Raw genomic sequence first — 26,980 nt, 5'->3', positions numbered from 1 at the left:
AAGGTAATGGCATATCACTCTGACAGGCAGAGAACCTGAGACGCAGGCAAACATGTAGATCTTGTGTGTTTATGTTAGAGCTGTAGTCCATAAGACAACACAGCACATCGCATGCAAACTAGCTCATCTCCGACATGTGCCGCGCTGCGATCTCATACATCAGGACGGGTCAGGTTACCATTCACAAACATCTGATACTGTACTGGAGATTTACAAATCAGGTCATTGATTCAAGACCTGGATCACAATGAGACACATTAGTGAATAGATCAGGAATGCTTCTTTTTTTTGACCTTGTTGACTCTAAAACCCGTTTGTTTAAATCACTGTATTATTATTGATCCAAAAATCACAATTATTAAGCAGCTTTTGCTTTTCTAGGACATTGAAAGGAATCAATATTCACTTCTTTCGGAAGCAATTATTATGAAATATAAGAACGGTTGGATCTCATTATTCCTGTAGGCGTTTTTGATCGCCGCAGTTCAGAGCGGTGAGTCAACATTACACTCACGCAAGTCTGCAGCAGAGAACACATGGTATCTGAACCAACACGACAGAGAAAGCACAAATTACATCTACTTCATATCACAATTGTTTCTGATGGACAGCAATGAGATGGAGAGCAGAAGGAAAATCTGCAACTCCTCAGATGTGTCCCCTATAAGAAAAAGGCCCAGTAGTCTCTTCTAAAGTTTCAGACGCAATCTCAAACACGTCTCATGCTGAGCTCAGAGAAGCCTGCAATCAAAGTCAGACATCTCAATATGAACTCAAACATTTCTCATCAAGTTCTTCCAAGAGCAAACGATCTGAGCTGTTTTTACTGCATGTCAACAATTAATACATTTATGCTTATTTTAAAGATTTAGAAGAGAAGAGAAACATCCGAGACAAAATTGATACTTAAATTAGACAAATTTACAAACCTCATTAAATCTTCCAAGCAATGTACGAGCAAACTCTGAGCAATAAAATTATTTTCTGGTAAACTTTGCAATAATATGATCTGATCTGATCTAATCGAATCGAATCATGATTCCATATTTGGGGTTCTAGAACAAAAATCTAAATTCTAAAATTGAATTTTGTCTTCCAAATAAGACTGAAAAATCCGTCCTGAATGAAGTTTTAAAACTCTCTTTGGCCACGTAAACACTGCAAAGAATGACAACCACGATTGAATGTAGGAGTGAATATCCTGAATTATCTTGTGATAATTGACAAGCAAAGTTTTTGTGCTATTTTTGATACATGCAAATATGCAGGGAAAAAAATCACTCCCATAAATAACTACAGACTGTACCGACTGAAATGAAACACTCAGTAGAAGAGTGACAATATATTTGGCTGCAGTGTGCTTGTGGCCTTTAATAAACGTCAAATATTTTCTCACTTTACAGAGCAGAAATTAAGATGAAACTGCCATCTGGTGTTTTGAAAAATGCCACCTGACAAACTGCAAGTCTATTAGGAATAATAAATCAGTCAAAGTGCAATTAAAGAAAGCTATAACTTAAATGTCACACAGGCTGGTGGGTGTTTGTGTGTGTTGGAGGTAAAAATGACTCAGCTGGTTTGGATGTTTGGGGTTTGCGGGAACAGGAAGGGCAGGAATTCTGCGTCGCCGCGGGGAAGGAAAACCATGCCAGCACCAGGTATGTGGCCGTGTGTCCATGGCAGCGAGAGTATGTTTTCGAGTGAGAGTGTTTATATGTGTGTATGTGCCAAAGCTGGTGGGTGTGTGTGTATTTCACACACAGAGAATGTTTACTGTTGTTTCTGGGTCCATGCGTGTGTGTGCGTGTGAAAACGAAAGTAGATAATTTTTTTACATTCTGTTTATTTCAGCCCCTCCACAAAAATGCTGCATTTTAATTGGATCATTAATATTATGATTCACACATTAGGACTGCAACACACCCACACACACATCTGCATATCAAAGAGGTAATTTGAGGACAACAGTGTGTGTGTGTGTGTGTGTGTGTGTGTGTGTGTGTGTGTGTGTGTGTGTGTGTGTGTGTGTGTGTGTGTGTGTGTGTGTGTGTGGTTTTTGATGATCTATATATAACAGTGATTATTTCTCTTATTCGACTAATAACAACATAAAAGAGCACCAATGAACATTTATGCAAAAAAAAAAAAAAATCATATTCCTGAAAAAGATGTGTGGGTATGGAATAGATCACCACAAAAAGGAAATAAAGAAAGTCAAAAGGGTTTGGAACGACATATTTGTGTGAATTATTCTTTATGGACATAATGTGTACCGGTGTGTGTTTGTAAAGTCTCTTACCTGACCAGCGTAAGTCGTCTTCCACTTTGCATGTCTTCAGTGCCGGAGGGTCCATCTGATCTGGCCATAATCCTACACCAAAAACAACATATACATATTTAATCACTTGTCAACTGGTAATCTATGAGATACATACAACACACACACACACACACACACACACACACACACACACACACACACACACACACACACTCACACACACACACACACACACACACACACACACTAATATATATGCAATTTTTGTAATTGTATCAAGCCAACATACTAATACAAAAATAAATATATGAATAATAATGCGATATGTGATATTACTAAAAAATCTTAATATTTTAAATCCCTTTGACATTGTTAATTTACATTGCTGAAAATTAACACAAATAATAATAAAATAAAATTTAATTCATATGCAGTGATATAATAACACGTAATGATAAAATATAAAAAACATAAATATTAATGTAATAATAATAAAGCCATGTTAAAAGACAGTTAAAAGTATATGCAGTTAAAAGAAAATGATGTATACTTTTTTGACAATATTTAAGATATATGTATATTGATATTTATTTATTGCTATTTATTTTAAAAAATAATTTAAATTGACACAAATAATGAAACAAAATTATTATTATTTTATATGCAGCAATATATAATAATAAACGTAATTTTTAATCAACACATATTTTCCTTGAACATTTTATTAAATGTAATCATTTTTGAATTTTGAATTCGGTTTTGAATCAGTTCAACAAACGAAACAGACGGTTGAATAAACTGATTATTGGAAGTCATCTGAACTTACCAACATCATTTTATCTAACGAAGTGTAAACCGGAGATGCTGTTGCTTAATTTTAATTTTATTTTGGCAGCAAAATCAACATGAATAAACAGTGAATATTATAACCGCCCAGCCCTATCTGTGTGTGTATGTAGGATTGCGACAGAGTGAATTTGTCCACACATGCTCAGTGTGAAAGAGCTGCTAGTGTTTTCATCAAAGGTGCTGAGAAAAACAAATATGAAATCTTATGCTGGTGTCACGTTACACACACACACACACACACACACACACACACACACACACACACACACACACACACACACACACACACACACACACACACGTTAGAGCTCCATCTGTCAAAATGGATGTGTATGAGTAGATAACTTTGAAATCTTTCTGTTTTGCTGACAAGCCAAGAAAAGTATCAGCGTGTCACAAGGAATGATATATTTTGGGTGTCTGTTAAAAGTGTGTGATTATCACATATCTTATCTTTAGCGTGTGATGCCGGTGTGTGTGTATGATCTGAGCTGTTAAATCACTCCATCAGCATTAGTATGCAGCTGTCTCGCACACACAAACACAACAGTCGCTGCACGAGTCTAAAATAAGATACTTTGGGAAATCTAGAGTATGTTTGTTTGTGTGTGTGTGAGTGTGTGTGTGTTTGTGTGTCAGCGCACTGAACTGCCAATTTGACATGCAAATGAATCCTGTTTGCTCTCAGTCCGAGATGAGATAGTTGTTACAAGCTAATCGTTGCAACACACACATACACGTATGAGATATGAGACGTATGCAACTACGTTTTTACATTTTCTGAGAAAAATATGAGTGGTGCTTGTCCATGCAAAACTTGCCAGCATGATGCTAGTCGGTGGTTTCTACAGTGTTCTGGAGGGATGATTGTTACCCACGTCATATGATATTCTCTAGATATGGCCAGAGTCCCTCCTTCAATACAAGTCTACTCAATTTGCCCATATTATTTTTTAAGTCATAAATCAGATCAGATCCAAAAATACAAGCAAATATTTCCTCAACAAGCATTATGGGACATGTTACACACCAGAGTTTAATACTTAGGGTAAGGAGTTTGAATAAATCCCTATATCCGTAAGTATGTGCAATAGTAATAATGATGCTTGCCTTAGCAAACACCACTAATGGCACACTGTTCCCAGTCTCTCTCTCTGGTTTTCTCTGCACAATGATAAATTCTTCTGTATAAATGCTCTTATTCAGGCCACAGCTGGTGCTTCTGCCGAAAATAAACATCTCACTCAAATATTTTGATTGGCCGTTGCACAACGTCAATAACAGACAGATCTCTACTGCTATTAAAGCAGTGTCACAGAAACTGTCTGTGAGCAGTACAATATGTGCGTAACTGAGAGATTTGTGCATCTCTGAAAGGAATAGTATGACAGTAACAGCCAATAATGCCAACAAACAGCAGTGTAGATTGACTGAACTACTGAATCAGTTTGTTCTAGTGAATCAGTTCAGTCAGGCTGTTCATGTAAATGATTAATTCATTGATCAAATAAACAATGTACGGATTCATTTAAATACCCTGTAGTGAAGTACTAAGGATAGATAAGCTTAGATGCTTAGATTAGGTCAGCCGGAACTGGGAACACTTCCCTTAAATCCTGAGGTACTCGTTACATCATAAGAAGAATGGCATCTACGCTAATTTTAGTGTCTTTGTTTATCCCGAGGTTTTCCCTCAGCCTGCCGGATCCAGGCCGTTTCCAGATCTGACGAAGGACTTTCGCCTGGACCCGATGACAATGCAGTGCTGAAGTGCCAACTAGCCTCTCCCTATGGAGGATCTCTATACCACTCTACAGATAAAGCGTTGTGGAATTTTTCGGTTCGCGTAATTTAATAACAAATGATCATTTAGATGGAAGTGAATCAATCAAAACTAACTTTTGCTGGAACATTTTTTTTTTCAAGAACCACTATAAAACCAAACCAATCTCTGTTACCTTAAATTATATGTTTATCTCTATAAAGCTGCTTTGAAACAATCTACATTGTTAAAAGCGCTATATAAATGAGGATGAATGAGGATAGATGATGTTTTTTCTATCTATTAGAAATATGAGAGAGATAGAGAGAGAGATAGAGAGAGAGAGAGAAGCTGTATAACATTGAGTGTAAAATCAGGCTTTCCTCAGTACCAGCAAAAACAAACACAGCCATCATGAAGTCTGGTTATATGTCAGATCTTTCACCACACCTCCTTAAAACTCTCAAACACTCTCTGAAGTCACACACACACACACACACACACACACACACACACACACACACACACACACACACACACACACACACACACACACACACACACACACACACTGTCTTATACTGCTTGCCATTATTTTGTGACAATTAAGAACATTTCTTAAAATATTAATTTCACAGATATATTTGATGTGTTTGTCAGTTACGCAGCATGTGGGATGTGCATGAGCGGATGAGTACACACCACACCGCTCTGCCCGCATCTCTGTGCGGTTGTACTTTTATTCTCTTTAATGAACTCCCTCTCCGTTTTCGTTTGTTTATTCCTTGTCAGTTTTATTTTCATCTGAAGCAAGTTGCTGCATGTTAACTAATGCCAACTTTAATTCGCCTCCCTGCTCCTCTGGCATGACAACAGGTGTGTGTACGTGTGTTTGTGGGACGGCGCTGTGTGCCTTGACAAATCTGTTTAACTATGAACCATGTCTGTGTTTGTGCTGTGAATTTTGTAACTTAATATCTGTTTACAGTCATCAACAATCTGCTAACCTCAAGACTCCGGGATGATGCAATCAACACCAGACACACACACACACAGTTTGCATCACTCAGGTGGAATGAGAGACCATCTAATTACTGTGTGATGAAGGTAATAAATCTGATTAAACATGTCTATCTTACACATGTCTGTCTACAAACCACATACCACACAGAGCTGTCTGACAGAATATGTGTGTGTTCAGATTTAGATATAAAGATGAAGTTGGGACGATACGAGAGACAGACAGAGAGACAGTGTTAATATCAGACATAACAGTAAGGTTTTGATGTATCACACACACACACATGCCTACAGCAGTGACAGACACGCAGTCTCCCGACAGCTAAAGCTCTGTTAATGTGTTATGTCTGCTAGAAATGTGTGTGTCGGCAGTCTTGGCCTCTGACAGCTCCATGAAGACATAATTCCTGTCCTAATCCACCTGCAGATATGGATACTAGACGTACTTTACCCGCTCAAGCACACTCCTGATGCGGTAAGTGTAAATCTCCCATTCTTCTCTCGCTGAGCTCTCGATGAGTCACAGCTTTAGCTTTGAAGGAATGCTTGTGTAAGAGCCCTTCAGATTTCAGGTCAATCTGATGGAGGAATTGACCAAATACCCCAAACAAAAACACCACTGAAACATCCAGTGCCTCTAATTCAACAGTGTATGATGGATAAACTGCTCATAAATAATCAAGGTTACGAAAGAAACCACACTTTTATGGGTTCCGCTTGACCATCACATCATGTCCTAAGTTATTGTTTGTCTAAATGCCTTGAAACAGAACAAAATTAGATATATATTAGATCAAATATTTATGCATAAATTATATATATACTATATATATATATATATATATATAGTTTAAATATAATTTATGCATAAATATTTAAACGTTTAACTAATCATATATTATACTAATATAAAATATATTTTATCATTATATCAATTATAATATATATTTTTTTCTTAATATAATTATTGCATATATTTATAATAATTCTCATTATTCTCATTATATATTATAAATTATTTGACTTCAAATGCAAACGGTCAAAAGAATAAAAGAAAGATGAAAGAACTTCAGGCCGTGATATGCCCCTTGGGAACATTTGGGCTTTCTCGCTTTCTGATGGATCGTAGAGAGATGTGAGTCACGACTGCTTAGATAATCGTAAACACACGCCAACTCTGTTTGAGTTTTTACAAAATATGAGCGATTCTGCCTACACTACAGATGCAGTGAGCAAACAAAAGCAAATAAAAAAGGCAAAATTGTTTAACGAAATGACAAAATCAAAGCCAATCAAAACATATCTGATGTTCGATATACAAGATTTCACTGTGTATCCAGCTTACAAACAGTATCCAACTTACAAATCGAGAGTAGAAGGAATAAATTCATAAGTTTACGACCCTAAGTGTTGAAAAATGTGCCTAAACACTTGATCTTTCTTAGCTAATGACTGTGCTGAGCAGAGATGAGCGACTATGAGAGTTTGATTAAAACGCGAGTCACGACTGCTCAGATGGCTGTAAAAACACACCAGTTTGAGTTCTTTAGAAATGTGAGTGATTCAGTCTACACTGCAGAAACAGTGAGCAAACAAGAATGAATAAAAGAAGCACATTTCAGCAACACACACACACATTGCCGCGTATGAGAACAGGTGGAGGAGTGAAGGGTGGGGGAGGAAAAGTGCCTGGGTGTGTATGTTTATTTGAGCGAGAGGGACAGAAAATAGAAAGATAGACTGTAAGCGAAGTGCATACGTGCCTTGGAGAGTGTGAGAGTTTTGCTGTTTTGCTAGCAGACATCATGCTCAAAGGTCTTTACATGCGTCTGAGAACGTATCCTCGCCCACTATCACACACGCTGACGTGGGAGCCGAGATCGAGAGGGGTTGCTAGATTCCAGACGTCGAGGTGCGACTTGTTGTGACGAGCTAACGTCTGACTCTAACAAACACATACACAGGATCTGTAGGGCATCCAGGGACAAAACACACACCTGGTATCTGTGTGGTGCTGGAGGGACTGTAATGGGATTGGTGGGGGCGGGCGGTCCCGTTGCCAGGGTTCATCCTCAGACTGGCCCTCTGGAAACGCTCGATGTCACTCAGGCGATCGGAAAACTGCTTGTGAGGGTCGTCCGGCTTCACACGGTGACCTGCACAGAGAAATGCAATGGGTGGTTAGAATGAGAATGAACCAGAACATAAATTTGAATTTTTGAAAAAATCCCCGTTTTTGTTAAGACAATTTATAGTAAAGACACTTATTTGAAATAAATCAAGCCAGAAATGTGAAATTTGTTAAAGCACTTCAAGTCTTGTTTATGCAAATAAACTATATGGTTATGCATTACCATTATGCTTTATGCAAGTCAGTAAGAAAGTCTCCAACATAATATAATTTCCATAATATTAATATACAGAATCCACCCTTTCTCTTTATAAAAAGGAAATATTTTCATATAGCGATTAAAAATACACAGGCAACTACCTTCTAACTAACTTATGGAACCTGATTGGGAACACTTCACATATGTGCAACTCACACAGGAACAAGCACACTCACAAATTATTTCAATAACGTTTGACATTAGCATTTCACAAAACTAACAACATCATGTTCTAATAAGCATAAAAACACAAATATTGTGTAAAATGGTCTGGAAACGAGCTTATGGCTTTCAGACAGAGCTGCGTATTCAATTGTGACTCATGTAGTGCTTGAAGAACCACAGAGGAAATCACCAAGAAAAACCTCGCTATGAGTGTGTGTGTGTGTTTATCACTGACATTAATTTGCCATCCCACTTCAATAGCCATTACACACACACACACACACACACACACACACACACACACACACACACACACACACACACACACACACACACACACACACACACACACACACACACACATCATCATCATCATATGTGTAGTCAGGTCAGCTCTAATGGATGAGTTTAATGTGACTATCAGTGGCTTGTGTGAAGAACATGTGAACATTTTGTGGTTTTTAATGTGGAGTAATGGCTGTATTTGAATGTTTTATTCAGATATAGAGAGATAACAGACGCTGTGATATGGATTTTGTGTTCTTGCCCTCTCTTTCACCCAAGGGCAATGCATCACTCCACGTTTTTCTTTACCCCTGGGGTAATATTTCTGTTAGTTTATCGCTCCCTCCATTTGTTGTCACGTCTCCCTCTCGCATTCGATCTAAATGATAAATAGTCTTTTTTTTGGTACTTTTTGGTTTGTTTATAAAGTGCGAGATAAACAAACACATAATCCCAGAGGAAAGAAAAAATAAATTCTCACTTGTTTCTCCTAGACTGCAATGAGATTAAATAGCAAACAACTAAAGATACTTTTTTTTCTACTTTTCAGATGTTTCACAAGAAAAAGAAGAATTCTCACAAATGTTTGAGAAAAGATCTCAACAATGTCTCCAAAATCTGCAATCAACATCAATCAAATTCATCATCAAATGATATGAGCTGCTATCCACATTCATTTTCTAGTTCTACTGTATGACTCATTTGTGTCTATTTTCATTTCTCTCAATACATTTCAGGAGAAAGATCTGAGACAAAGTTAATACTTAAATGCAAAACAACTGAGATCTCCTTTACAGCTCCTATGGCACAGAAGAGCAGTCAAATGCAATGCAGAGTCATAAATATTACTTTTTTTTAGCCTCAGGCACTAACTTTTAGTAAGCATTTGTTTTAAAGCTGGACTCGTAAGTCACTTTATTGTGACATACTGTATATCTTCTTAATGCAGTTGTAAAGTCATACAGTTAAACGCTTTCTGTTCAGGCACTACTGTGAGCAGTGTCTCTCCTGTATGTGGGGTCAAACCCTACATCTGCCCTGGCTACATTCACCCTGTCTGAATTATTATGGATGAATGAATATTTCATAGGTAAGGGGGCACTTAGACAGGAATGTTGACTTTTTGTGAGAATGATATCATAACCACAGGACACACACAGACACACTAATTAGAGTGGATCCCGCTCATACACACATACACACACATGTCATGGGTAATGGACTGAGATGAACACAACTGCAACAGACACTGTATGATGGAGATATAGATGTACACCACAACCTCATAATAAATATGTTCAAATCAAATTCTCACCTTCACACGCATTTTAATGTTTTGCTTTGGGTTAGGATGTGTGTTATTTGTACTGAAATGTAATTTGTCAAGTCACAAATGAAGAAGCATTATCAGATTGTCAGGTTATATTATATATCAGATTATATACAAATTATATAAACAATATATTTACAATGTAAATATATAATCATTATCGATTATCATATAATTCTCGATTATCAATGATTTAATGGTTCAAAGACACTTGAATTGGCTATTGAAAGAATCAATCTTTTCGAATGAATCGGTTGAATAAATGATTCAAACGAATTACTCATTAAGATATCACTTAATTTCTTTCTGAATAAAAAATTAGCTCAACTCTTGAGTCTTTCATTCATTCGTCATGTGACGGATGCGATGAACTAAATGTTCATAAATGACCCCTGACTAATTTACACCAATAATGCGCAGATTGACATGCAAACACAGACAATAGCCATTTTTCACCAGAAATAAAAAGAACAACCACAAATAACCAAACTGGTTAATGTTAGGCCTATGTCTTCCTTATCTTGACTAACTGTTTTAGCATTACTTAAAGTTTCATCGTTGCTCTTAGAGTAAAACCATCCTGCCCACTAACAGTTCTTGGATATAAGAAGTATAGCCATCGTCATCATTCATTCGATTTTGTACTTTCTGCACATGGAGTATGTGCACACAGAGGCCCTTTCTGCACACTTTCAGCTTTCATACTTGCACTGATCAACTGACTGATACGCCCAGCTTCCTTCCTTCTCTCTCTCTTCATTCTCTCTCTTTAACGATGAAAAGAAAGAAACATATGTTCCCCTTTTGGACAGACAGAACACAGGCTCTTTTTAGCGCTGGATGAGTGTGTATGCATTTGGGCAGGTCTGAAACTCAACATTTGCTGTGGAGGGCCAGACATGTTACGGCGGGCACACTGCTAATATTTGTACGGGTGTCTATAAATGGGGCTGATAGGCACTTGATAACATTGTGAAATTGATCTGCACAGACTGAGGGTAACGCGTGCTTTAGCTCGACCGACTGAAGAAGGTTTGGAGCTGTAAAAAATAAGCAGGCTCAAATGGATTTTGCGGGATTTTCTGAAATGAGGGACGTTTACAAACAATTATTTTCATCAGTTCTTTTTCATGTGCTATGTGTCATTAAAATTATTCATTTTTTAAAGGAATTCTGCAGAAATCGTAGCCTGGTCCCACCAGACTCTCGTACATTTCATTTGTACGTAGAGTCTGGCACCGCTCCATTGACAAGCGTTAACTTTATTAACTCTATTGAAGTCTAAAACTATTGGATCTGCCCAGAGTCACTCTATCTGCCATAACCAATCGCTAACGTTTGGGTGTGACATATGTATTTTCCCGAACCCCGTGGGGCGGATGGCCACGAACAAAACTAAGCAAAGATTGTTCTTGCTCCAGCGTTAACGTCTTGATATTCGGCAGCGTTGCCACAACAGACCGAATTGCTTCGCTCGCATCTTTCTCCGCTGCCATTACTGAACTACAACTCAAAATAACGCACAAGTCGACATCAACGTCATCGTTCTCAGCCACTCCCTCTGTTCGCTGACTGGCCCGGTAAAAAATTGATCGGAGAAAACCAAAGTCTACAGCAGAATCCCAGACGTAGTACTGAAGGAAAATGAAAATTGAGCGGAAGTACGAAGGAGGGCGGAGTCAGGCTACAGAAATCGTAGACATACTTTTGACTTTTGACATAAATTTACCAAGCACAGTTAAAAAACTTCTTACGTGCTATTTACAGACAGTACACCAATAAAAAAAGACATGGTGAAATTAAACTTGGTAATTTGATGATTAGTAAAAATGCTCATTGCATATCAACTCAGTATCTTGTAAACACAACTTTCAGGCAGACTGACAAAAATCTTGGATCTCCCAAAATGCAAACATGCGATTCCTATTTCTATGCTTCGGATGGTGTGTGTCAGACTTTGGACTGCCCGTCTGAGGATGAGAGCAGTCTGAATTTGTTCAATAGGGTTACCATCTCTGAAAATGCATTGTAAAGCAGTTCTATATGACTTGAAATGTCTCGATATGTTAAATGAATGTAGAGCTCCACCTGTTTTATCCTCCACCGTTGTAGTTGACAGTTGGTGGGAGTAAGTTTGTGCGTACGTCAGGTGTGGTTACCGAGGCCTCAGATGAAAGTGTGCTTCCGTAGTAACGAACGCTAGAGACGTTTCTACATCTGCTAAGATCACTGCACCTGTCTTCTTTTTCGAACCACTCACACACTCACTCGTGATGTCAGAGCAGTGCGTGACCAATCCTATCAGCCCATGACAGGAAATGGGTTTGTGCTAGTGAAGTGTGTTGGGCAGTAAACTAAAATATCAAACAGAGCCGTTATTCAACCTCAAGTTTTCTGAGATTTTTCTGCCCCTCAAATTTTAATATTAATGATATCAAAAGTACCCTGGGAGTAAGATAATACTTAATATACTAAAATACAAAAAAGAAAGTAATTTTATTGTACCTTTTTTTTGGTTCTTTCATACTGATACAGCTACTTTACCTTCAAATGCATGAAAATAAAGAATAAATGATTGTAACTACATGAAAAATTGAAGCTGCATTTACCGATTTGAAATGAAATTAAAACATATTCATGTGCAGTGGTTAAGCCATAAGCCATCATGATTGTGGCCTTGAGCATGTCCCTGTAATGAGTTGTACAGTGTTTTTCTGAAACACTTCTCGTCATGTGGAAATCCGAGGGAATAAAGAGTCTCTTTTATTATTATCTCTGGTCCTTAATTCCTTCTCTAGGGCAAGTTGGAGCAGGTAAGATAAAGACCCTTCAGTACTGCCCATGTGCATTAGACAATACACGAGCCAGAGGCAGTCACCCACTGCTTTGTGTTTTCAATGTCAGTGTTTGTTACGCCCTCTTTGCTTTTCCTGTTCAGGTCTTATGCAGAAAAGCATTAAAAACAAAAAGGGCGTAACAGCGCACATGTGTTTGTGGGTTTTTGTGACTTCACTGAGAAATTACATTTGTGTTTTTGGATGTGTGCTACAAATACTCCTTAACAAAAATATTATATATTTTGAAATATATTTTATAATATTTGAATAAAGAATAATACATATATAAAATTTCTTGAAAAAATAATTTAGCAAGAATAATCTTTTATGAATGAAAAAATTTGTTCACTTGTTTCACAATTGTTAGTCAAAAATAATTAACAAGATAGTTCTCATGCACTGTTATTTCATAGTTTTGATGGCCCTCCTCTTTTTCTTAAATGTGTAAAATAGTCCTAATAAACAACGAGTAGTTGAGTCCAAAAAAAACATTACAGAAAGTCTTCTAAGTTTCTAACATTACTGAATATTAAACATTAACATCTTTCCATTTACAGGAAAACACATAAAATAACACTTTAATCCCTAAATTTACCCTCCTAATGCAGTCCCTTGCAAAGCATGCTGGGAACTACAGATCCACTGCCCAGTAAGTTGTCAACAAAAATGTTTCATGTAGTTTTCTCACAAATTAATCAAGTAAACTTCAGTATTAAATATATTGGGTTGATTGAACACAATTAAATTAAGTTCAGACAAAATATTAAACAATTGTGTTACTCTTGCTTATTTTAATAAATTAAATTTAACAAGAGGCAAAAGTAAATTTTTTGAGTGCAGTGTGCATGTCAGTGCTATTGTGTTCATATGTGCATGCACCTGCATATGAGTGCTTTGGTGTTTGGTTGGCCTAGTTGTAACTCAAACCGAGAAACCCTTCTGAACCAGATGATGCGACATGCATTTGACTCTTGTAAGAACACCATGTTTTCAAGCAAACATGCATCTAACGAAGGTGTTCTGCTCTCTGCTGGCTGTATGCAGCTGGAATGTTCTGAAATATAATGCCAGGGTTTTATAGGACAAAAGAACGAGCACACTTTGTGTTAAGAGTGTGATTTAGGAGCGTATTCTCTTGCCAAGCTAATGAAATTCAAACGCAACTGAGTTTTCGCGTGAGGAATTTCACCTGGCTCTTTCATCGTGCAGCTCTCAGAGGAGACTGACTATCTGAAGACTTTATTTGAGATTATTCTGGAAGATGGAGTGGAAATTAGGGAGGAGTTGACAGAGAAAGGAGGTGATCTGATGAGAACTGCTAGAGGTGTTAAAGGGCAGGAAGAGACCCTTGATTTCAAAATGCAAGCGCCCACGCGTGTGTGTGCCTGTGACAGGATTTGACGCAACTGCAGCTTGCAGGAGTGTGAGAACTGATACAGAGATATATCTATCACGCAGAATAGGTTTCAGTCTTGTTCACACACATAATTGTTTACTTAGCTATCTAAATGAGGACATACCATAGAATATAGAATATATAATCTTATCTTCAGATCTTCTCATATTTGTAAATAATAGAATTTAGAATTTATTCTACTAACTCTTTATTATCTTACCATCATTGGGTGGGTCAAGTTTCTGAACTTCAAACAGGCCTCATTCATGTTTGGCGGTCATGGTCATATGTATCTGTCTGACGTCAGAAAGTTGCGGAAGTGCGGAACGAGACATGTTAGCAGAAAGTTTTGAGCTTGAAAAATTATAGTTTTCATGGCACAATGAAGTCTTTTATCTCAAAAGTTAAAGGATAAATTGATTCCTCATGATATGAACCTAAAATGTTGAAACACTACGCTTTGACAGAGAGAAATTCTCCTTTTCCCAACAAGCTCAGCATGTGTGTGTGTGTTACTGGAAGTCTGGGCACATCTCGCTTCTTCAATTAGGCTATTTGCAGAATTTTCCTCACTGTTAAAAATGGCAGAAAAATAAACAGATGATTCACTATAATGTTCCCGTAACACTCATCCCTCTCCTTTCTGTCTCTGTCTCTCTCTCCTTCCCAATGCCTCTCAGACGTTTATCATTAACTGTGAGGTGCTTTATTATGCTACTTTATTGAATTAGTCTTTAAAGCAGCTAACGGTGTCTGCTGGGTCAAAGAATAAACACGGAAGTTCACAAACACAGGTTGAGCTTGGAAGATGAGGGATGGAGACATTGAGTGTGTGTTTGTGACTTGTGCATGGGTGTATAGATAATGCCTCTCTTGTCAGAGTGTTGATTGTCGAGTTGATTCCTCAAAGAAAAGAAAATAGGACTGGAAGGTGAATATAACTAGGACAGAATCATCCTTTATATCCTCAAAAACACTTTTTTGTCAAACGCTGAGCTGTAGCTCTAGGATCTGCAGGGATTCATTGCATGCATGCTAAAGCAGCCATGCGCACATTCAGTGGCTAAATCTGCACTGCATGCTTGACCATTTGTTTTCACTCTAATGAAACGTCTGTTCATTTTTCCAACGCATTCCATTCATTTGCCATCCGATATGGGCTCCATTCATATTTAGCGTCAGTGGTGACGAAAGCGCCACCAGCGTCGCTTTGAAGAAACACTCTTATGATGCATAGATAGCAGAACGATTGTTAATAGCATTAGTGTGATGATACCATTAAAAATTGCAGAACACTCGCACAAATGCAAGATTTTTATCCTCCCAAAGTACAGAAAAATCTCGAATGAGATCTCAACATCTCAGATGAAGAAAACGACAGCAGATATGATCCCTTTAAAGCATGCAATCAGACTTTCCCAAAGAGCCAGTAGGAGTTTTATCTAGGCTATACTTTTATCTTTATTTTTGAATTCTTATATTATCATCTGCAATATGCAGAACTAAGTGTTTATATATATGGGTGTGGCATGCATTATTTAATGGATGACACACCTGGCAGGTGTTTTACGCACACACATACATAGTAATGTATGTATGTACACTCCTTTATTTACAGAAACACAGAATGATATCTGGGGAAAAATAACACAGCAAATGATATTGTTAAAAGATTTACATGCCCTCTGAGAGATGTGTGCCAAAATGCAAATACAGTCGAACTCGAAACCCCTGACTATAATCGTCTCTTCTCGTCTCGTCTCGTCTCGTCTCTTCTCTTCTCTTCTCTTCTCATACAATATCCACCTAGCATCTGTGCTCAAATAATGCATAAGCTTTTCATAGAACTACCTTCACTTTTCTGGGGTATTTTTGCAATGACTTATAACAAACTGGTGATTTTTTGCTTAACAAGAGGGCATGCATCTTTCTTAAAATCTAATGTCGCTGGTTTGCTAGGTTGTTAGGTAATAACATTTATACACACTGAACAAATTTGGTGTAGGATTTGGTGAACAATTTTCACTCAGAAATGGCTAGTACATTTCACAAATAATTACAAAGAAATGGCAGGTAACTTGTTGAATTAAACATTTTTTTTTACAGAGCATTTTATGTGCGAATAAAGTGTCTAAATATTTCTGAGGCCAATTTATCTATGTTAAGTATGGAGAGCGTTCATCATTTGAAGATGCCTGTGCTTCTGTTGTTTGTGTGTGGGGGGTCCCGTCTATCAGGTTTATCAACTCTGCAGGTAAACATTAATGAGGTATTATCCTATTGGCAGCACTTTCAAAGTACACACACAGCCTCAGTCAGCCCGCGCCTGGGGGAGGAGAGGGTGTGGTTTTTCTCATGAAAGATGCCATCAACACAACATATCTGACAAAAGTAGAATTCACAAAAACACACACACACACACACACACACACACACACACACACACACACACACACACACACACACACACACACACACACACACACACACACACACACACACACACACACACACACACACACAAACACACACACACACACACACACACACACACACTTCAATCTTCGATTGTGGCGAACATGCACATTAGTTTTCAGCATTATGGGACGGTCACTAAATCCTGCACACATTTGTTTTTCTCACTGTGGTCAATCTGCATGGTTAGTTAAGGTAAAATAGTTCAGAAGCCCGGAAAGGACACCAGCATCCAAAAGTAACAGCTAAAGTACATTCACACTGCAGGTAAATGAGGCCCGAATCCAATTATTTTGCTCATAATGAGATCTGTTTTACTCATGCCAGTGTGAACAGCACAAACCACATGGAATCTGATCTTTTCAATTCTGATTTGTGCCACTTCCATAAGTGATCCTAAATCTGACACAGGTCAGATGTTTTGCAAGGCAACATCAGTCTGAACAGTCATATCGAAATTCATGCGACTTTTACATCACTCTAGAGCAACATTCGTCACAATTCTGCGCTCGTGGGAGTCACTTCAAAGATTGAACATACCTGAAGTTATCAAGACTATTGAGAAAGGTAGTCAGTGAAGGACAGTTTTAGATCTCACAAGTATAACAGTGACAGCTCTATATATAAGCAAAACATGAGGGCTCGTATCATAAATGTTTAAAAACTGCTCCTTTTTTGCATCCTCATCTTAGTTTTTTTATATTGCCTGCGCATAAATTCGCTGGCTTCCATGGCAGATCACACTATAAATAAATGCATATTCTCTTACTTTAATGCCCTATTCCGTATGACAGCATGCTTTTTATCATTCTTTTGCGCATGTGGGTCACTCCAGGACCATGATATGTTCGCACTGGAATCTGATATTGGCCACATTTAAAACAACAATGTGAACAGCTATACAAAAAAATCAGATCTGAGCAACAAATCAGAATTGAGCACTAAGGCTTGCAGTGTGAACATAGTCTAAATGTTCCAATCTCTTCCATACACTTGCAGACATGGGCAGGTATTTTTGCTGGGTTTCATTTTGCATGACGGAAAAAGATTTTTGATAGGGGATCAAAACATCAAAGATCATACTGATCATTTATTGTTTATAAAAACAGTCCTCATGTCCTGTCTCATATTCATTGCGGAGTCTGAAGTAATTTTGCATACTCCAAGTTTAATGTAGCCACTCACACAATTTCCCACTGCATTGTGTCTGAAGCACCTGTTCATTAGTGATAGTTGAGTGAGCGCAGGCTACAGATCAGGCACGCTATGGCAATGTGACCCGCTCTAGGAAATGGCTCTAAAGAATCATTACAAGCCAAATATCAGTGAGCCAACATGATAAATATGACATGCATTAGGAAATCTAGCAACACACACTAACAAAAAGATAAACAAAGCGCCGGATTGAACCAAAAGGGATATTTGCATGTACTTTGCATTATTACATGCCATTGCATTTTACAAAATATAAAACCAAGAGGCATTTGCTCAAGTGATGCTAGAGCTTTCCATAGACCTAACTGGGTACCACGATTTTTACTACATTTCAAACATTCAAAAGAAAGAATTTATTTTTTATGGCCAATTTTTAGGACCATAAGAATTGTTTGCATCGTTTGCATTATTTTAATTACTATAAAGCACATTGTGTCTCAAAATAAGTTTTCATTGCTGTACTACAGTAAAAAAAAATTATACAATTGTACAAATGTATTATATAAATAAATGTATAAATATTATATTAAAATATTAATAAATAAAAAAAAGTATTTAGATATTTTTTTTTTAGAATTGGCAGGAGGATGTGCTTAATTGTCAAAGAATAATTTTGAAATGCAAACAAACAAATAAAATATTCATATTCAAATATTATTTCTTATTTCCTTATTTTTGAGGGGGGAGGGGGGAGGGGGAATGAGCCAGGACATGTTCTTGATAGCCTTCATGAGATTCACCCAATATCACTTTTTTTGGATGTATGAAGTCAGTTCTCCTCAAATTCACCCAGGTGTCCTAGCAGAGTGACCACAGGTTCATCACATTAACTACGGACATGTTCCACTAGTATTTGCCCACCACAAAGTTTTAAAGCGTTTACAAAGACTGTAATTTGGCCTAAGACATGTACTTGTGCTATAAATCCCACTTGGTTTGATATTTAGTGCAATTAAATAAATTCCTTAGAGTGTCCAAATTATTTTTGGGTGTGTACGAACAAATATGACAAAATGTAAACAGCAGCACTGACTTTCCTTTATCTCTTGCTCTCTCTGGTTGTGGTCGCGGCTGCATTAGTGTTATGGATCTGTACCCCTAGCAGGCGTTCAGTGCTGTGTTAATTCAGCGGCTCTAATGCGGTCAGGCACTGCTGACCCCGTTGGTCAGAGAGAGTGGCCACTTTCATTGAACCCTCTTTGTTTGCGGCTCAGACACGCACCCTCACTCTCTGTGCCCGAAAGGCTTAATAACACACCACAACTGACATCTGAGGTTGGCAACCATCAAGACCACGAAGGACTGTTCGCTGTTTAATATTAACACATGCTGCTGTGCAGGTATGTATAAACCCAAACACGAGAATACAGGGAGACATCGAAACCAACACTTACTCACACAAATACACTGCACGGTACATTTTGGGAACACACACATACAGTGGCTCTATTTCCTGGTATCATCTGCAGATGACTCATAGGTCTGTTAAAGCAGTCGATGTTCTGAAAATAGTTCAAATAATCGTAGCCCCTTCTGAACACCCCACCTAACATTGTATAATGTCAACACTATTACGTATCTTCACCGATTTAGCTACAAAATGCAACGTAGTGTGCAATAATAAACCTACCAGCTATAATACAGAAAGAAAAACTCTAGGCACAAACAGATTATCTAATCTGTTTTACTTGGCACATGTTCTAAAGACTGCTCAGCTTGGTTTTTACTTCAGTAAATAACACGGTATAAAGCAGACACAAAAGAAGAGACTATCTCATCTCATATCACCTGCTTAAATACTTTCCCTCGCTATGAAACAGTGCTTCCTTCACCGCAAAAGAAATGCAATTTCAACAGAGTTGTGATTTGCAGCGTAGCATGAAATTATATGCAGACAATACATCAAGAAAGCAGACAACATGTCTTTCTTTGCATACTGCACTGGTTTCATGCACAAAGAAACACACAGCATGACAGGTGAAAGTCCAGATCACATTGGTACTTTTAACGAATCAGTTCAAGTGACTCATTGAATAATTCTAATACTTTAGAAAACACGCCATTCGAGTTCAAGCAGAAAATTGTCATGCAAAGAGGTGGTTACCAAACCAAGATAATGTTGTCATTGTTAGCGCTTCTGGAAACAATCATACGCCTCGGTTAACGCTCTTTTTGATAGTCGCTCAGGGGAATTGTACTCACGTCTTGGCTCTCGAGGTCCGTCCACGGTGACTTTAATAGCGCGGTGGTATGTGGCGACCTGGGGTGGGCCAGTGAACACTGTGATGGTCAATGTGAAGCTCTTTCCTGAGGATGACAGGAAGACACAGAGATACAATGTCACTTGTCGGTTTTAAAAGGTATTATCATGATCCAAAAGTATGAGACCACAGAAATAAATTAATTTAATCCTAGAAATAAGCACACACATTCTCGAATCAAGCTTGTTCATGTAGCTTGAGTGCTGTTGTCGGAGGACAAACCAAATTCGACATTCTAAATTTAATTACAATTTTTCAAATCAACTTTTCTCTGAAAATATTATGCATATAATAAAATGTGTTTAAAAAAAAAAGTAGAAAATTAGAAGCAAGTGGTCTCAGATTTTTCAACCCCACTGTTGGTATGTTGAGTCAGATTGAGTGTAGCCGAGAGAAATATGGAAAGTATTTGTGGTTTACAACAATAACAAATATTGTGCAGTCAGTATTTTAGCAAAGTGCCGATGACAAAATAATCTTCAAATGACATTTGCATACTTTTTCTTAGTTTAGTCTGGAAAGTGGCGTACAGGACTATCTATGTATGAGTTTTTTAAAAACGATTATGTTTGAAAAGCCCTAAGGTAAAGATAGAAACTCCCATAGGCTGCATGAAATAAAAGATTCATGCACAATCCCAGTGAGGTGGGTCACATACAGCTGGGAGAAACCAATGAGTTTCCTCTGAAAAGAGACAGCACTACAGCTTTGATGCGCTTTCAAATGCGTTTATGATGTGGATTAGTCAGACAATGTGTTCCAGATTGTTCCCGGGACTCCGCTGTGTCTGTGTGCATGTGTGTGTGTGTGTGTGTGTGTGTGTGTGTGTGTGTGTGTGTGTGTGTGTGTGTGTGTGTGTGTGTGTGTGTGTGTGTGTGTGTGTGTGTGTGTGTGTGTGACCTCTATACGCAATGAAGCTGCGCTTTGAGGGGGAGAAAGCCGTTGCTTGTATGAGGGCTATGAGGGTGGGGTAATTGACTGCAGAAATGAAAGGTACTTTTAATTCGCACACTGCAGCGCTTTCCACTCATCCGTCTGCAACTATTTAAAGTGAAACATTTACAGGAAAAATGTGAGTGCGAGGAGCGGGGCCAAGAGGAAAAAGACGAGAAGGAAAAGCTTGTGAAAGAATGTGAGCTATGTAAGAGGTAGGGTGTTTTTAGGTGTGTAAACAAGATGGTTTGTAAAGCTCAAATCGTTTGAGAAAATTCTGCAGTGGGGAAATTATTTCTCTGGGACAAGGATGCTGTTTTAGCCTTTGCTCCACAACTCTTTAGCCTATTTGTTCATAAATCTTCATTACAAGTTCATTACAGGAGTTCAAGTTGTGTCCTGTGTTATGAATGAAGAAAAATGAACTGCTCCACTTTAAATTAATTTTTTTTTTTTACCACAATGTTGTTGGATTTTAACAAAACGCATGCATCAGATCAAAGACAGATAAACAGGTTGGTAGATGTGGCACCTCTCCCGCTCCTTCCCACGAAGCGCAGGTCGTTGAATCGCGCCACCTGGTTCTTCATGACGGCAGACGCGTTTCTCAACTCCGCGGAATAATTCTCATCATTTCCCGCCATCACTGTAACCAGAGTCCCGTCAGGAACATCACCCAGAGCCACCACCTGATAATAAACACAGAGGAACCCAAAAAACCTAATCAGCAACACAAACAAACCCACTAAACCCCAAACCAAACAAATCCGAGTTGCAATCCTACAAAATAATTATTACAACATAATATTGCTCATATATCGGCGTAGGCTACACTGAAATGCATTTAATATTTAGATTTATGATTAGCTCTGCGACAATCATTCTTTTTTGAATGATTCAGAAATAATCTGTAAGAAGCAATTTTATTTAAATTACTTTTTCATGGCTGTGTTTGTATGGCAATTAAAATTAATACAATTTAGATATGAATATCAGTTGCATATAGCCTAATAATAATATATTATTTTCGCAAATAAAACTTTATAACCTTAATGTCGTTGTTGTGATAATCATAAAAAATATTGTTACATTTCCAATTAAATAAAAATAATAAAAATTCCATGCAGAGAAAAGAGAAAAATGTGCCGAATTGTCTCTGACGTGATTTGTTCGTATTCTGTTCTTATCAGACAAGCATAATTATGTGTCACCACGCTTTCAAAACAAATAAATGAAAAATTCATTATGAATTTGAAATATTATCGAATTATCAAATGAATTATTCAGTGACGTTGAGGTTAATTGACTTTTTAAAGGATTTTTTTTTTATCAGTAGCCTAACGTTAACTGCTAAACTTGGCTCGCGCAACATAATTGTATTTTGGCGCCCCCATAGTTAACCAAAAGTCAACTATCTTATAGATATTAAAACGCATTTTGTTATCAGATAATGATATGTATATATATTTGTGTACAATTTTATAGTAAAAAATAGTTCTTGATTTGGTTATGTTCCTGATTCTAACGGATAACGCTCGCGCAGCCTGCTGTTGCTATGGTTATCTCTTCAGGAGAGCGCGAGCAGCTATTTTCTCCCGTGTTGACTGACTTTTTAATCTAGCCGTGAAATAAGTTATATTACAGAAAATAATTTACCTTAAAAGCCACAGGCAGAGTTTTGTTGCACCTCCAGTGTGACGGCAGGACCGAGCAGAGAAAGTTTGGGCTGTCCGTGCGCACCAACTCTCCGGCGTGATCGGCCAGCACGTCCACCACGGAGCGGGTCTCCACGGGCCGCCCGGACCGCAGCGGACCCGGTGCATTCATACTCTGGTTCTCGGTCACTTTAGGGCACGGGAACGAGGCGGAGGGCGGCGTGAACCGTCTGCTCGTGGTCGGGTCTACGGGAATATGCATCACAACAGATTACAAGTGAGACCCCGCGAAGAGCTCAAAAGTCACCCAGAGTGAAGTAAGTACAGAAAGTCCGTGGTAGTGGACACGGAAAACTCCTCCGTGACCGTTTACTTTGCGTTTCAATGCCGCACAAAGGATGCAGAAGCGTTAAAGTGCGCTCGAGTTTCCCACTGACTTCAGCAAAAACCAAAAAAACGCAAGCACACACACACACACATACGCGCGCACACACTCTCGTGCTGCACGATAGAAGAGATATTGAACTGTTTTAACTATGCCTCTCAAATCATATCATATGGAACTATTATTTTAAATGCACGTATTAAATAACATTTATTCCAGAGTGTGTGTGTGTACGGCAGATCTGTGCCGCTCCTGGATGTCAGTTTTACTTTCAGAGCAACACTTTCCGCCCTATCAGTCCAGAGTCTCCGAAAATAAAGTCCACACAAATTAATCCCAGTTTCAGAAGAGTTTCTGCAATAAAGTCCTCTTAAGTTGTCAAATGTTCTGTTTCCAAATGAATGTTCAAGCGTAAAAAGTGAGTAAAATCGAGAAAAACGTTGCTTGTAGTCAGACGTGCCTGTATGCAAAACGCAGCGCTCTGCTCTATGTAGACAAGAGTTATTTACTCATCTCATTATAGCCTGGAGTGCGCTGAGCGCTCCACCAATCAGCGATCAGGGCTGGGTCTAACCGACCAATCAGCGACCAAGGAACTCATCAAACGCGCCGAAGCTAAACTGAAAGCTGCTCTTTTAGGACCACTACCAGCGATGAAGGCTACTTAATGAACAATCAATAAATATTTGAATCCTCCCCTTACATGTTATGGCACATAATGGATGAAGGTTTAGTCTGCCAAGTGTAACCTTTAAAAACCACAGACAAAAATGTACCTTAAGTTAACCTTCATTTTTGCTTTAACAAATATATGTTAAAAACATTAGGAGGCTAAAACAGCAGCAATAACAACAATTAAGCACATTCAGTGGCAACGTTACATTTTTTGTTAACATTCAAACCAATATTTTTGCCCATAACAAAATAATGTTGAGAAATTTCTATATCTTTCATGTATCTTGTGCTAAATTAATTGAATTAATGAATTAATGGGTTAGCTCCATTATAACAGAACAACAATGACTATGATAATGTTTTTATAAATATCATATGGTATTTAATTATAATCTAATGAGCTCTCGTGTGGTTGACACACCCTGCGCTCACGCTGTCACCACTAGTAGGCGCATTTGTCGTTTAAAAAACCTTCAGTTGCTCCTCAAAAAGTGATATAAAGCAACATTAAACTGACACTGAATGGGAGGGGAAAAGACTGAGAGAGAAAGGCAGAAAATAGACTGACAGAAATAAAGCGATTATCGTAGTTACTGTTGGTCATCTGATATTGCCTAAATTAATGCACCATTTTTATAGAGTTAAGCACGGAGTTTCCCCGTTTCTTTCGAATGTTATTCGTGGTGATACAGACAATTTTCTCTAAAACTGACGCTAAAATCGCGACAATACAAAAAAACGATTCACTGACTGATTAACAGGTCATGAACGCATTGTTTCAGGTGAGAGTGCGGGAAAAACAGATGTCTTCTCACTACACAAATGACCCGACAGCTAATACAATATAGCTATATATAGCCTACACACACACACACACATACACAAATATACACACATATATATATATATGCAATTGCATAGTGCATATTTAAGTACCGAGTTCAAATGCAATCAGAATTAACATATTTCTTTTAAAATTTGGTCGTCAATGATGCACAACACAAATTGAATTATTATTATTAAATGTTTCTCATATATATATATATATATATATATATATATATATATATATATATATATATATATATATATAACTATATCACAATTTAAAAATGCTTTATACACATAAAGCCAACAGAAATGTCTTTACATTAGTCATTTAGAATTTTAACAGTAGATTAATTCGTATCTATATTATTCTGATTATTTGTTTGCTCGTTCTGCTACGGACATCGAGAGTGTGTTTCAGCGAGCTTTTATGTACAGTGGGCTTGAGGTCCGACTCCTCGTGCTGACAGGATTCGAGACAGAATTCTGCGGGTTTACATGCTAAATATTAGCTCAGTTTGATACCAGCGTTTGGTTACACGAGAGAACATCCACTTACTTAAAACACGACAACAAACAAACAAAAACAAATACACGTGTGTGTGCTTAATAATTATAATTAAATGCAATAAAAACCACAGCCGTGTAAATATAATAATAATAATAATAACATTATTATTATTATTATTATTATGTGACTGTTATTTTTTTCTGTTATCATAGCATTAATGCTGTTAAACCACTGATGTTTATCTTGATCTCGACGTAAGGAAATAATGTGAATATAGAACAGAAGAGTCAAAGTCTCACCCACACTAATGGTCTAAGTGAGCGAAAAATGTGCACATTATCCTACATCTCAAGATCATTAGCATGTTTCATGAACATCTGCTCGGAGGATTTACATGTATCTTCCTCTTTTCACGCCTTCACATTTCCAACCGCTCATTGCATTGCACTGCACTGAGTAATATTGTCGAAATATGCACGTTGACGTGTTGCACACTGACTAAACACTTTAAATAAAACAGAATAATTTGATTAATCACAGCAATAAATTACTCACACTTTGCATCACAGTGTTTCTGTTAAATTACTAGAAAAATAATAATTTCTAATGAACAATAAGCATGCATTTCAAATAGGCCTACATGAAGGGAATTGCTACATTATATTGCTGCTATTCTTCATAATTAGTAATAGTAATATTATAGCAATGTAGTCTATATAGCATACAATAATATGTAGTAGCCTAACATATGATGTAGTATAGAAATATATTCGTAGAGAAATTTTAAACTTCTGCTAAATGATTACATATAGCCTATATAAATATATTTTTTGGAGCGCAATCCGACAATATGATTAGTGTCGCGCCGCGTAAATGAGCTATGCTTTGTCGCCAGTTTTCTATACGTCACAAGGACACTGCAACATAAATTGTTATTCTGAACACGATAGTGCCGAGAAACCTCCCCAAACACAAGCTGGTCAGGGGCGGTTTTGGATGCATATATCGGTGATTTTTCAGCATCTGTTTATAATTAATATGTGACCGCACGCGCTCAGACTGACTCCGCGCGCCTGTCATATTCAGACTCCGCGCGCAGTTTCTACGGTTACAGTCGCGCAGCAACGTGCCCTCCCTAATGACGCGCGCCCCTCTGATATGCGATCTGAGTGAGGCGCGTGCAGCTTACAGCCCGCGTCAAATACACATCGAGTAATCAAGTGCTGAGGAATGATGTGAGTTCAAACAAAGAGGCACGAGCCCTCAAAAACAGCCTCAAGTTCAAACAGTGAAAAATATTCCAGTCACAGACTCAGAGAGCAACCACATGCCATCATTCTTTACAAGGGTACAATGGGGTTAAATGCCTCCATGAGTAAAAGATCCTTTTGATTTGATTTTCTCCCAAAAAACAAAATCCAAATCTAAATCCAACACAGCTCTTTCATAAACCTGTTTGTCACTATGCATTGTACAAACATCCTGATTCGTGAAGTCCCTGCATGTAATGTGGTAAGGTTTTCTTTTTTAAGAAAAGAAATTTCCCTTCCCTTTCAGACTTGCAAAAATGCACAGTATTATAAAATAAACTAATCATTTTAAAAAGTAAATGGTATGAAAGATTAAATGATCTGATGATTAAAGTAAAACCTACTTTATTTGAGATAAGTATGACGTAATAAACAAGGAACTTATTTTAAATAGTACATTTTCTAAAATATATTAAA

General features: G+C 37.7%; 1 protein-coding gene across 1 annotated transcript in view; it reads right to left on the bottom strand.

The window, feature by feature from the left end:
* The window catches only part of runx3 (RUNX family transcription factor 3), a 59,985-nt gene that overhangs the window by 6,797 nt on the left and 26,208 nt on the right, over positions 1–26,980 (bottom strand). Inside the window, exons 3-7 of the mRNA XM_077196866.1 lie at positions 22,856–23,100; positions 21,732–21,888; positions 20,208–20,312; positions 7,910–8,068; positions 2,300–2,371 (exon numbers count right to left, since the gene is read on the bottom strand). Coding sequence (XP_077052981.1) covers positions 2,300–2,371; positions 7,910–8,068; positions 20,208–20,312; positions 21,732–21,888; positions 22,856–23,100 — 738 coding nt within the window. The remainder of the gene's footprint in view (positions 1–2,299; positions 2,372–7,909; positions 8,069–20,207; positions 20,313–21,731; positions 21,889–22,855; positions 23,101–26,980) is intronic.

Source organism: Siphateles boraxobius, unplaced genomic scaffold (genome assembly GCF_051911475.1).
Source record: "Siphateles boraxobius isolate OS27281-9 unplaced genomic scaffold, OSU_SipBor_1 37, whole genome shotgun sequence".
NCBI classification, from domain to species: Eukaryota; Metazoa; Chordata; class Actinopteri; order Cypriniformes; family Leuciscidae; genus Siphateles; species Siphateles boraxobius.
The sequence above is the reverse complement of the archived record's forward strand: the minus strand, read 5'-3'. Positions and strand labels throughout refer to the sequence as shown.